Source organism: Neolamprologus multifasciatus, chromosome 13, assembly GCF_963576455.1.
Source record: "Neolamprologus multifasciatus chromosome 13, fNeoMul1.2, whole genome shotgun sequence".
Classification (NCBI taxonomy): Eukaryota; Metazoa; Chordata; class Actinopteri; order Cichliformes; family Cichlidae; genus Neolamprologus; species Neolamprologus multifasciatus.
The window spans coordinates 6,759,954-6,774,153 of NC_140451.1; the positions used below are offsets into that span (position 1 = coordinate 6,759,954).

The window sequence follows — 14,200 nt, forward strand, 5'->3', positions numbered from 1 at the left end:
CAATCTATGACAGCAGCTTTTAAAAGACAACAAGTATGATTATTTTGTACAATTGCACAAATGTGATAATGGTTCCAGGGAAGATAATCCAAGATTTACATTTACAATCCCCAGAACAAACGCCTGAGATGGGTCGTCCAACTGATTTCAAAGTCCTGTCTTTCCTCTTTGTTGGCTACTAATAACATCTGAAGCAATCAAAGTGATCCCATTTAAAATGACATCCTGCTTGATGCATCGTCCTTGTTTCCAAATTGCTCATTGTGTGTGAACAGATGGAAGAACATGCAATCAAAGTTGATAAAGCATGACAATTTAATTCTGGAATAGAGCCTATTAAACAACTTGCTATCACCACATCAGTGTCTTAAAAGTGATTTGTCATTGAGTAAGCCCATCACTTGGTTTTCACTCAAATCACCGAGCATGACATTGATTAAGCCTCCAAAAGTAATTTTGTTTGAGAACAATGTAATATCCAATAGCGCACAGTGCTATCAAGTATCCCTGCTTTTCACTGCCCCTCCTTAAACATGAGCGCTCCTGTGTTGCTATCTAGTCCAAACAATCAAAGGTGCTTTCATCCTGTGAACATATAAGCTTGTTTGCCTGCAATTACTTTGGTGTGAACCAACTTAATTAACGTGGCTCAGTGGTTTCGCCTCTCTTTTCTTTCCGACAGATCTCTTGATCCATGGTGTGTGCATTAATTAACCATCAATGATTAGCTTCTCAACTGAAGTGGAGAACACCAGTTAGCTGGAAAGCTGCTGGACTAAATGTGCTTCAAGGACCTTTAAATGGATCTGCAATAAACCACTGACTCATAATCCAGCTCTTCTTAGATAAACTTGATGTCAGCTGTTCCACTGTAGTTAACTTTGCCCTTGTAAAATCAGATAGGTGGTAATAACACTAGAGAGGTGAGAGTTTGTAATGAATATCTTGATTGGTTGTTCCCAGCACAACATCTTTGGCCTTCTGGCTTTAGGCGTTTGTGTTGAACGGCATCAAACACAAACAGCCTCTTGTGAAGAGAGTGCAGAGCATGAAAATGAAGCACTCGATTTACCAGCCTGTCTGTGTTTACACCGTCACCTGTGGGCACGAGTTGTGTGTAATGACCTAAAGTAGAAGAATGCAAATTCAGGTGGAGGAAATGACATTCCTCTGAGTAGTGACTGTGCCCAGCATTGGTCACTTTGATTATGACTCTTGGCTGGCTTGGGAACTCCTTTGTGGCACCCTGGAAAAGTTGAAGGAGTAAATTTGGGCTCTTAATGATTTCCTTGGACTGTTTGTTTCCCAGGATGGAATGATTGTACTTCATATGTCTGTGTAGGTTCTCAGTCATCCATGTCATTCCAAGATCCTTAGATTGTACCGCATATATCTTTAATATCTTCAGAAAACAAGAAGTGGGAGCATACAGGTGAATTTATTTAGGATTTTCTGTAATCCACACAGGATTCAATGTGTACATATAATTATGTGGTTAGCAAGTTGCACGTCTGACAGACACTTTTGATCATTTACAGGCTCCTGGCATAATTTTGGATGTTTGACCACTCTTCTTGGTGGAATTAGCAGGATTTACTAATATTAGCTGGTTTCCTGGCAGGGACCTGGCTCTTAAACATAGTCCACAAATTTTCAATAGGGTTGAGGTCGGTGCTTTGGGAAGGCCATTCCAGAAACTTAATGGACCATTTCTAAACAACTGGAAATTCCAGAATTATCCATTTAAAAAAGTGAACATGAGGAAGATAATATTCAGATTATTTCACCAGTTTGCTGAGATCTGGAAGAAGACCCAAACTGCCCCCTCAGATGACAGATGACTGGTTAGGATGTTCAGGAACAACCCAGGAATCACTAAGGATTAAGCCTGCCATGAGCTGCAAACAGCTGGAACACCAGCGTCAAAAAGTTTCACTTGACCACAGACTGTGAGGGTGCCAACCAAGAAAGAAGCCCCTGCTCCAAAACGGACACCTTTAAGCTTGACTTAAAGTTGCAGCAGCTCACAGATAAGCCGAATGTGTTCTGGAGACAGGTTTCATGGTCAGACCAAATGAACATTTCTGATCGGTGGTTTGTAGCTGTTTTAGAAGGAAAAGATTAAGAATGTTTTTGTGCTTATGAGAACATCAAACAAGACAAAGTTATCTTGTTTAATGTGTATTCATTTGTTGAGGCCAATAGTTGTTTTCCACCCCAGCTCCCCATGTCACTCAGGCCGGGACTCTATCTGGCTGCTGTTGTGTAGCCTCGCGCTGAGGTCTTATTGACCTGTGAGGTAAGCAGCTTTAAAATATCAGAACAGTGTCATGTAAAGTTGGTAGACTGAGCAAAGCCCAAATAGGAAACATGATTTACTTGAGTTTTTGGGGTTTTTTTTAAAATACAAAATAATAAAATTTGATATTACTCTGCAAATCTGAGGGCAGATATAGAACAAATCCTTGTAGCCTCTAATTTAGCATGGATTGCATGTGTTACAGCCCCTCAATCCTCCATGTCTCCAGTGTTCAGAAGTAGACTGGAGTTCATGCATTTTTTAAAATCTCTGCACTCCTTTGCATTTGACACTTCACTGCCAGGTGGTCCTATTTTCTCCAAAGCCATACCAGTCAATAAATAATATTTTTCTATGACAATAACAAGATTCTGCAAAAAAGTCTTTGGTTTGAAAAGTGGCAGAGCAGAAAATCTACTCCTGTACAAATGATCTCCATTCTTATTAAACGGAATGACTATTATTCCTTGGTGCCAAAGGGAAAGGAACATCAACATATCATCACAGTGTAGAGGCTGGAAGCATCATTAGATTAACCTTCTGGGTGTCCTGTGGTGAAATATGATCACTGGGCCTCTAATGACGGTCGCAATGAATAGCAGATCTATTACTTCCCCAAGCATCAACCGATACTGAAGCGATTAGATGACAAATCCACTGACAGAATATCAATCAGGAAATATTTCATGACAGATTATGAACTGTCAGCGCGCTTCTAGCTTCTAATATTTTACTATTACACTATTCATACCATTACTATTCTGACGGGTTGTTTTTGTTTTTTAACGGTTACAAAAAGATAAGAGATGAAGTCTGTTTGTTCTTCTTTATTTTTATTTGACATGCACATTTTTATGCACTAAACGGTCAGTTAAAGAAAATAGGTGGTAGATCGAAATAATTTTATGAAGCCTCAAAATGTTCATTATGTCGATTTGTAAAATGATTTTGTCTCTTTAACTCCTTCATGGTGTCCCACGGGTCCACATATCAAGTCCTTTTTATCTTGGAGAAACTGGGCTTGACAAGCACAGCATGAGAAACACAACCTGCGCTGTCTCTTCTCCAGGTGTCTCCGTGTGAGCTGGGTTAATTCTCAGCGGACGCTGACGCGCACAAGGTCTCTCTCGCTCTCCCTCCCTCCCTCCCGCTCTCTCTCTTTCTCTCTCCCTCCCGAGGCTCCCTCCTCTATCCCGTTTCCCCTCCTCTGCACCTGCTCCTCCCCTCCTGCCTTATTATCCTCAGACTCGGAGCAGCGCTCCTTCGTCCTCGCCAAGTGATGCTCCTCGTCTGCCCGCATCACCTACATCACTTGTTTATCACAGCCCTGCTCCGGCTCGTTTTGTTTTTTCTTTTCTCTACTGAAAACAAGCACTGAAGAACGAGTGATGGGAATTTAACCAGGCTTCCGTGAGAGAGCAAGAGAGCTGGAGGAGGGTAGGAGGACGAAGAAGCACGCAAGTCCCATCAGAGAGAAGAGGAGGGGGAAGAGGAGGAGTAGTGGGGCACCGGAGAGACGGTCCCGCCGGGACAGGGGGGAGAGCGGCGGAGGATTGTGTGCTTTACATAGTTTGCAATGGACTCAGCACGCTGCTGTGTGCGGGCGGGTTGTTGGGAATCAGCTCAGTGGATGTAAGGGAAGAGCTTCTTGGAGTTGCGGTCGGCCGTTCTTCGCCTTTCCGTTTGCGATGGAGTGAGAAAGACCGCGCGCACGGCAACTTCATACCAGCCATGAAATCTGTGTTTTTCAGCCGTTTCTTCATCCTGCTGCCCTGGGTCCTCATCGTCATCATTATGATTGATATCGACAGTAAAAGAACGATCCGGGCTCCAGCAGCCGGTCGGACTGGCAAGACGCAGCGAGCCGTCCGAAACGGCGCACCGGGGATTGGTGGCTCTCAGAACCAGTCCGCCCTGCCGATTATCTACGCCATCACTCCCACTTACAACCGTCCTGTGCAGAAAGCGGAGCTCACCCGACTGTCCCACGCCTTCCGTCAGGTGCCCCGCTTCCACTGGATCGTAGTGGAGGACTCGACTGCGCGCACGGAGCTGGTTGCGCGGTTCTTGGCCCGGTGCGGGGTGCCGTATACCCACCTACATGTGTTCACTCCCCGGAGGTTCAAGCGCGCCGGGATGCCACGCGCCACCGAACAGAGGAATGCGGCTCTGACTTGGCTCCGGCAGCACCGGAGCAGGCGGGACTCCGGTGTGGTTTTCTTCGCGGATGATGACAACACGTACAGCCTGGAGCTGTTTGAGGAGGTAATGCCTTGCCTTTGTTGTCACTTTGCGTCATAGTTATCTTTCATCACAAGAGTATCGTGAGTGTGGAGTGGGTCTGCAGAAGTGTGGAGCAGCATCTCTGACTTTTCTCCACTAAAATCTGTCGTTTTACGTTTGCGCATGGCAACAACATCCACACAGGTCTATCTCCGTAATATAAACTTTTAAATACTACGTAACTACTGCGTTGCTTTGCCACCTGATATCTGTGTATTACCTAGGTTTGATGTGAGCTCCTTTACTCAGTACATCTTCACTCTGAGGGTAAAAATCCGACTGTCTTTGCGCCAAGCCCTGAAAGGTCACAGGAATTCCCCCTAGTGGTGTTACTGCAAAGAAATTCAATCCTTCACAAATAGAAGTCCCCCAGTTGTCTGTGTAGGTTCTCAGTCATCCTTGGAAAGAAAAGCAACTTCAGTGAAGAAGCTTCTCGGATGAGAGGTGAAACACCTTCAGGAAACTTAAAGAAGTCCAGTCGCTTTTCTTTCCAAGCTCTTTCAATCCTCCAGTTCTTCATGTTGACAGGATCCCACTGGTAAACACCCTGCCTGGGCTTCAGACCTCAGCCTTCCTCAGTCTTAGATAAAATGGTAAAACTGCTCTGGTTTTAAGCGATTGTGTCCAAAATGAGAGAGACTTTACCAAATGATGAAAATGAACAAAATGAAAAGAAAGGAGTTAAGACAAGGATGGGAAGACGGAGAGTTGAGAAGAATGAATGGAGACTGTGGTGCTGCAGTCTTCTGTCTGTTAGCCCTGAATTAATTTAGTTAGCACTGGATTTTCTGGAGCTCTTTCAGAGTTATTTTGAATTTCAGGAAGGTGTACTTTTATAATTACTTAGACGGATATCAACATTAAATATTTCATATAATCTCATGTAAAATGCTCTGAGGCAATATTTCCCCTAATAAGAGGCACTGAAAATCAAACTGCACTGACTAGATGTGGACTGCGAAGCAGACCTAATGATATGCCAGTATTGACCTTCTCGACTAGTAAAGTGACACCTCCATACAGAACAACATCTACATCCCAGAGTGTGCAGATGCATGACTGTTGTTTGTATCTTTGGGAGTTTCTTTTAACAGGCATGCTTAAAGTGAAGCCTGGGTGTATTCCTTTAGCAAAGTGCGTAGGTAATGAAGACAAAAACAACAGAAGCATAATAAGCAACAAAACAGTCCTCTCATAAATGAGAGTCTGGAAGAATGCCTCTAATTGCCCCTCTCGCTGATTACTGCCCATCACTGATAACTGACTGCAAATCTAAAATTACTTTAGTTTGTACCAGTAATGAAATTTTAGAAGGCAGAGCATTGTGAAGTAAATTCAGAATAGTGCAACTCTATATACACATATGTGTTTGTATATTGATTTTCTCTATCTGAACATTTCCTGGCACGCTGCAGAATTAAAAAAATAAATGTATGTTTACTTAGAAAGCCTTTTCCTGTATCCATCACTACCACTGCCCGTCACAATTTCCTAAAGCCCTTCATGTAGTTCTAAATTGCTTTTTTCTGTGGCAAACAGTCCAAGCTCCAAAAGCATACAATTTGCAATGATGTAAAATCTATTAAAAACAAACAAATATTCACATTTCAGATCCAAGCAACAGTTAATTTTTGCTCAATAAATTACTTAGTGAAGGTTAATAAATTAGTAAAAAATATTTGTAATTTTTTTTTGTACAGTAATTTTCTGTAATTTGTGCTCATTATTTACACCATACAGAATTTAAATAAAATAAATAAACAGAAAAAAAACCTAGAACTGCAAACACGTTGAGAAATATTCTCATTTCTAAACAATATATTGTTATAAGTGCAGAAGTCAGTCCTATTTAATTGAAATTTGAACCTGACCAATACCGATGCCAAAATATGGTGATTTAAAAATCCAATGTGCCATATATATATGTGTGTGTGTGTGTGTGTGTGTGTGTGTTCTTTCATAGACAGGAAACAAACAGATTATTTGTTATGTATACTTATTCACTTGCTCACTTGCTCTGCCCATCTCTCTTGGAACAACTGATTGTTGTCTGTGGGAATCCAACTGTGTTTTCCGAACAGGGACGTGGTAGAGTGTCCCCTAGTGGACAGAATATGCAATGTTTCTTCTTCATTATTAATTTTTTAATCTTTATTTATTGAAATCGTTCAAATGCCGATACAGTAGAGCAGCTGACATCTGTAAATCAGAAGTTACAGTTAAACTACTGATTCAAAGTGCACATATTTGCATACAGAGCAGCACTGAAAAAGCTGAAAGGCTAACATTGTAGATTAGAGGAACAAGGACAAGAGTGAGTGGTTGACTTATTGATCTAGTGGATCGTACCTGAAACACTTACAGTACCAACACAGTCTTCAAACTGATGGACCTAACCAGCAGGTATGCAAAGGTTCAGGTACAGACTTATTTCAGAAGAGCAGTGATGTGATTAGGCTTCCTTCTTTAGACGATTGTCCAAATAAGTTCACCATCCAAGACATAAACATAAAACACTAAACATAAACATTGTTTGAATGTTCAAAGGGCCAATAAATCCAATATAGCAGAAGTAATTATTTACATCACTTAAGAGCATAGAAATTCTAATATAACAACAATAACATGGTGACTTTAGAAAGCACTCCCCTCTGTTGCTGACTCAATGGTGCACTTGGGCAAAAATCCACACCATCCTGAGCCCAGAGTACCAAAGTACAGCCTCCTCTGAGTCTCAGTGCTGTATTTGCTGACTTTGGCAGAGTGTAAAGGCCGTCCATTTGATTTGTTGATAGCACATTGTCTTCTCTCTGTCCTCCTTCCTGTTTCATTTCCCAGTCCTCTGTGCAGTTAATGGCCTGTCATAGAGAGATAATAGGCTGTCATACAGCAGTAATAACCTGCAGAAACTGTCCGCAGCTTTAGACTGATGACAGTAACTTTGCTCAGTGGGTGGCAATTTCACATTAGGAAACCTTACATCATTTCAAGAACAAAAATGATTCATGAAACTAAAAAACATTATTTTACTATAAAACTTCAGAAAAATATATCCACTGTGAGATTTTAATATCATGGCAGGCATGCCTTTGTAAATCTAGGTATTAAAGGGTGAGTTTAGATGGTCTTAAGCCTTTCATTATACAAGACAACCTTATGGCTAGAAAGCAATGTCTTCGTAGTGTGACTACACAAAAGTTATAGTCTTCATCTTGTTTTATTTCCCCCACAGTTATGTATGCTAATACTAAAACTGGATCCTTGATCACTCATCATCATCAATAGTTAATTTCACACACCTGCCTCATAGGGATAGATAGAAAATGGGCAGTCAGGGTGTATCTTGTAGTGTTAGAGGTACAGCTGCTTGTCACTGGGCCCTAATGTACAGCTGCTGTATCCTTTGCAATTTTCTACAATTTAGAAAATGCTGTAAATAGTTTCTGATGTGTGCCATTCGTCAGAACGTAGGTGAACAACACAAAAACAAAAATGGTATGTTCTGACAGCAAAGTGTTAGGGGCATCAGCAATGATGACTAACACCTCACAAGGTTAAAAATGTGCTAAATTAGATACAGGGTGCCTATTGACGTATTGTATATCATTATTTATTCACACAGTTGGAAATGAACTGTTTCAAATCTCTATCTGTCCTCACTGGTAACAGAAGGAAAGGACAATTTAAACCCATCCTTTGCTGTGAGACATTGGGACTAACTTCTGTTTCCAACTTTCAAAAGGTTTTTTGGTAACAACTGGTCCTTTTTATTTTATCCCTACTTCCAAGCGTGTCTATGCTACATTTTTCATTGTTGTTGGTCAAATATTATCAAGACATACACATTGATTAGGACGTCACTTTATGTTATGTTTATCTTTCCTGGAGGACAAACTATGTAATGGGCACATGTCTGGAATAAGCTAATATTTGGCCTGACGAATATAGGCGATTTATTAGCTGAGCTACTTAACAGCAGTGGCTGAGTGATTACAGTGAGCAGTTACCTCTCATTATAGATAAGTAAATATTATAGATAAGCAATGGAATTAATGTACTATACTTAGAGTGAAGAAAATCCAAACTTAATGCATTTTTGAATGAACAAAACTAGACTGAAAAGTGAGAAAAAAAGTAAAAGTATTGCTGTTCTCGTGTCTTTCTTTAAGAATTCAAATTTAACAGCCTCTGCTAAAAATGACATTTTAAAAGCAAATAATGATTTTCATTGTATGACTTTGTGTATTAACCCACCCACTTATGCACCAGCTCCACAGAGTAGAGGTAATTTTAACATGGAGATGAAATCCTTCAAGCTGGTGTAAGCTGCAGTACAATTATGTAACTGATCATTTATATAATTTATGGTTACTGCTGGATATATTCAGGCTGAATATATAAACCTCATTCAGTATTTTGAGATTAGCCTCTAAACCTGACCATTTTGCATGTGGCTAAAACAAACCCCCCAAACCTCCTTAAACTTTCCATGCTAGCTCTTTAGAGCAGCGGCACATCGGCGTGCCATAAGGAAATGATCAGGTGTGCCATGGAGGATTATCTGGTTCCACCTGATTAGTACTCTAAGCACCTGGCGTGAGTAACGGGCAGAACAATTACATTCTCTTCCACTAGAGGGCAGTACAACTACTTGCTCTAATTAAATGGGTTGCCAACTGCCAGTAAAACAGAAGAAGAAGAAGAAAAAGCAGCGAGATAATAGTCACGATGAAGCGCCTAATAGCAATAGATAAATATCTGAAAAGAAAAAGTAGTCAGTCTGAAAAATCCAACCCAGATGAAGGCCCTAGCATGAGTAGTGCTCAAAAAATGTTTTGTTTGGTGGTGTGCCACGTGATTTTTCTAAAGTGAAGTATGTGCCGTGGCTCCAAAAGGTTGGGCAACACTGAAACAGACATACAAACACAAAATTAGATATTCACATAATCAAGGTTCAGGCCATTACGCACTGAATGTGTTGCGTAAAAACGCCATGAAATTCAGAATTTTCCAGATGTGAACATGCCAGGTAACCTACACTGAATAATTGCGAAAAATTTGTCCCTCAAAAACACACTGAACAAAATGGAGTCGATATCAAGCGATGGTGAGCTAGTCCTGATTTTACTAAACCAAAAACGGGAGAAACTGAGATTCTGGGTTCATCCCGTTCTGAATAGAAGACAGCTGCAGGGAGAATTTCATGGTTTAATCCAGGAGTTGAAGCTGTATCACGGCTGCTTTCGTACATATTTGAGAATGTCGGTACGGCAGTTTGAGTGCTTGTTGAAAGAGTTGGGACCACATCTGAGGAAGAGAGAAATCATTTCAGAGAGGCGATTGTGACACAACAAATGTTCTTCCATGCTGAACTCTGTGGTTATTTCACCACTAGACAGCGTTGTGGTTGAGGAGATGTGCTTATACACACCTGAAACATCTACAAAATCAACTTGATCAAAAAAAAAAAAAATGGCGCAAATTCTTCCTCCTTATTCTGCTTAATCCCCACAAAATATTTGCATGGATTTTATGCCTCTGGTCTATAAATGTGTAAATATGAATTAAGAGTTAGTGTTGGGGTTGTCACTGATGACAACTTGATTTAAGAGGCAAAAAGTACGGCATTTCCTGACCTACAGTTGTGCAGTGAACAACTGCTGGGGGGAAATCAGCCTCATTGGGTGCTGATTACATGAAAATAACGTCCAGGCTGTTATCCTAAAAAAAGCAGGCTACAAACTGTTGCAGAGTAATGAGCAAAATGTGTTACCCCAAACCTGTTCTCCTCCCCCCTTATGAAAAATACATTGGTACCAAGCAAATGTTTAACAGGCCTCCAAAGTGTTTCCCATCTTTCTCCGGCATCACAGTCAAAGCAACAAGTCAGGTGGAAAAGCATACCATTAAGTCAAGAGCTAAAGGGTGTATTCTTCATTTCTGCACATTAGTCAGGCCTCAGTTTGGCACGGTTTATTATTGCACATGACACGTTCCGGCTCAGTCGCCTCCCAGCACTCAATAGACTGGCAGAAAATGCAAGACTCTGCATTTAATGCCTCCCATACAATTATGGCTTGATTGGCCCTTAACACAGAAGCCTGTTGGTTTCTTCAGGTGATTTTGTATTTTTAGAAATCAGTGTGCTGTCGTCATGGGAACGTCCTCTTTCCAGACCATATTTCTTTAGTTTGAATCGCACCGATTTTTGTCTTTAAAAATATCAGAACTTTCAGGTAACTTCTCGTGAGGACAGACAAGCTTGTAAATTGCACATAAACTTCATTTATACCCACCGTAATGGAATTGTTACAGGGTCAGAAAATCTGTAAGGGGCAGTAAATGAGGATTTGTTGATGGTTTGGGAATTATTTTAGGAAACTAGTATGTCCAATTGCACAATGGTAGGATCTCTCTGGTTGAGGGAAAATCAAGAGGGGCCAAGGGGATTTTAATTTGGCTATCCATTAATGTACTGCACTCAACAAATTGATATGTGAGATCTGGGATGGCACTGACATTGCTAAAAGGATGTCCAATCATAGAATCAGCTTGGTTTTAAGTCCTACGTTGTTCTTTGGAAATCTCTTCTTGACTCATAAAGTAATCAGTTTAATGTTAAATGTTTCCACTGCGAAAGGCTTTCTGCGTTTTGCAGGATTTTTCTAGAGCTTTGGAAATAAAACTGGCAGAGGCACAGGCCAGAAATCAAGCTAATATGATCAAGTCTTGTTGATGATATAAACCCAAACCCTGTGTTTTAGTCGACAACAGAAAGAACTTTAGTTTTAAAAAGGTGTTGAGGTTGACCAAATCTGTATTATCCTTTAAAAGCATGCTCATAATATTAATATGTAAATTGTTTATTTAAACATACTCACTAATAAATCCAGTATTTCAAGCCTAACCCCTTCTTTCTCTGGGTGAGTTTCTTGGCGCACAGACCGTCAGCATTAGCTGCGTAACAAGCAATCAGGAAAATTAAGCTGTGCCATTTATTTTTTTCCCTCCACTCTCCATTCCTGAAAAGCTGACTCTGGGGATGGAGGCTTTTTCAGCTGACGGCAGTATGGCAGAGCTGTTTGATTCAGCTGCAGCAACCTGTCAGCCAAGCAAGACTTTCGTCAGACCTGTTTTGAATAATTGAACTCCCCCGGCCCCGAGAGCTCCATAGCATTCACAGCAACTATTTTCTGGAGCAGCTACTGTAGGAAACAGTGCTGAAGTGTGACTCAGGAACACCTTTCATGGATGGTTCCATACCCGGGTTTAGTAGTTCTGTGGATGGAAGATTTTTTGAATTTTGAATCAGATGGTTCATTCTCTAAATACTTTTAATTTATTTGAAAACTCATCTTTAAATGATTCCAGATTGTCTTTATACTTTAATGTGGTATTTGTTTTTCCTTCTCGCACACGTTTTACATCCCACTGGGGAGTCAGTTTGATGGTCAGTAATGATGTTTTCACTGGAAACATCCCAAAGACACACATATATAAACATCCAATCTGATCACACAGCAGACTCCAGCCTGAGAGCGGCAAGCTGATGAGGAGGCAGCACAAAGAGAAACTAGTGGGATAAAGGAACCAGAGGGAAATGGGAAATTCAATTTCCTCTAACCCATATGAGCAATTATCATAATTACATAGTGTAGTGGGAGAAGCGAGGGGTGGCAGGGTTGTAATGTCAGGGAAGTGAAGCAGAAAGGAGACAAACCCTGCAGAGAGAAATTGTCCGTGGTAGGGTCGGTGAGAGGATAAGGAGGGTGGAGGGAGGAAGGTGGTGGAAAAGCTGAAGGCTTTTAAGGGCCAATGTAAGTGTAAAAAAAGTGTTATGCACCAGCTCTCTGCTTATTTCCACTGCCTTTTTTATCTGAATTGTCAGTTTGACGAAACACCCTCCCCGTGCTCTCTACTCCCTCATCAAATCTCCTGCATTCTCTTATTCACCAGGGTGTGTAACAATGACTGGGATGCATCCACGCTGAACAGAAGCTGTTTTATTTGGAGATAAATATTTTTCTATGATTCATAGTTTCATCATAATTTAGAATATATCTACTGGTAATATTGTATAATGTCACAGAAATATTTAATTTTGGTTAGCAAAGACTGATGTGATTTTTTTTTAGCACCTGTATGTGAGGATGTTGGTGGGATGTTTGATGATGCGTTGCATTGTTGCAGTCATGGAGGTTCGTGGATAATTTTATCTGCTAATTCAACATATTGATCAGTGGCTGGTGTCCTTCCCTCAGGATGTGTTCAACATTAGAAGGAGCGTTGAAGGACATAGTCCAAGCTTTTGGAAAGTAGGCTTATTTGCATTCTTTCAGAGAAACATCCGTCTGATTTATTTGTGTTAACACCAGTGTTGGGACTAACGTGTTATTAAGTAACGCGTTACAGTAACTACGTTATTATTGTGGTAACGAGCACGGTAACTAGTTATTATGCCAAAATCAGGAACGCGTTAGTCGTTACTGGGATTTAGATAGGCTCGTTACTCGTTACTTCGTGTGGTGGCTATCGCGGAGCTTCCACAGATTCAGTAACATTAGCAAGTGGTGGAGGCAGCAGGTGGGGAGGGAAAGGGGAGTCAGGAGGAGGAGAGACCCGAGGCGGCTGCTGGTCCGAGTGTCAGGTGAACTGAACTTCAAGTACGAAGTTATGACCTGCAGTCTATCTGGGTCAGATATAAACCAAGTTTAGGTGGAGTTTATTTTCGTTATGCTGACTTTTTCCGTACTGCGTGCTAGCTAGCATGACGGAGTTTCTATACAGCTGGGTGGGTGCTATGATGTTACTGATGTTGAACTTTATTTTGTTCATAAGGTTAATTATTAGAGTTTCCAACCGTCCCGTAAAAAACGGAATCGTCTCGTATTCAGAGAAAACATTACGCGTTTCGTATTGAGGTGAAAAGGAACACAGTTTGTCCCGTACATTGTAACAGCAGTCTGGCGAGGAAGGAGCGGCTAGCAGGTCCAGCGGGCATGTGGTGTGGAGGTTAGCCGGATAACTCGAAGCCAGTCAGTTAAATTAAACAACAGACCTTTATTCATTATCAGCAACATAAGACCATACAAGCCAGGTCTCCACGGCTCTACTCTGTCCGTACATACATGTGCGGGGTTCGGTAGTCACCGGCGCCAGGCCGTTACAACAGTAAGGTATTTCCTCGGACATGAGCAGCATGGAATGGCTGCCACTAACAACACACACCCACTAGGAGACCCCTATAGCTACTACAATAGTTGGGCAACCCCCCCTAGTGGTGCTATAACCCAAAAGGGTTGTTACAACATCAGCTACAATGAAAAAGACACAAAGCTGGCGTTATTCTACGTCTTTACGCCGCAGCTGCCTCTTCTTCTTTCATTCTCCCCCTCCCTCTCCTGTTTCTACTTCAATCATGAAACTGATCAATGATCAGCTGATTGGCTTTTCTCTCTTGTTTATTTATCGCCCACTTTGCGCCAGAAAGAGGAAACCAGCCGATGTCGCGCTAAACAACAGCAGCACGTTTAAGCTTGATCAGCTGTTGTTAGAATTTATTTAATATTAATTTCTAGTATCAGCTGATGTTTGCTGGAGCCACAGCTGTAAAAGCTG

At 41.3% G+C, this 14,200-nt stretch overlaps 1 protein-coding gene across 2 annotated transcripts in view; it reads left to right on the forward strand.

Moving 5' to 3' along the window:
- Positions 1–3,407: 3,407 nt before the first annotated feature.
- The window catches only part of b3gat2 (beta-1,3-glucuronyltransferase 2 (glucuronosyltransferase S)), an 85,467-nt gene continuing 74,674 nt past the window's right edge, over positions 3,408–14,200 (forward strand). The window contains exon 1 of one of the 2 annotated variants that reach the window (XR_014877600.1): positions 3,408–4,564. Coding sequence is in view for 1 of the 2 variants with exons in the window: in XM_085182908.1 (XP_085039034.1) it covers positions 4,031–4,564 (534 nt within the window). In the remaining variant the exon portion in view is untranslated. The remainder of the gene's footprint in view (positions 4,565–14,200) is intronic. The other variant, XM_085182908.1, reaches the window with a different exon arrangement.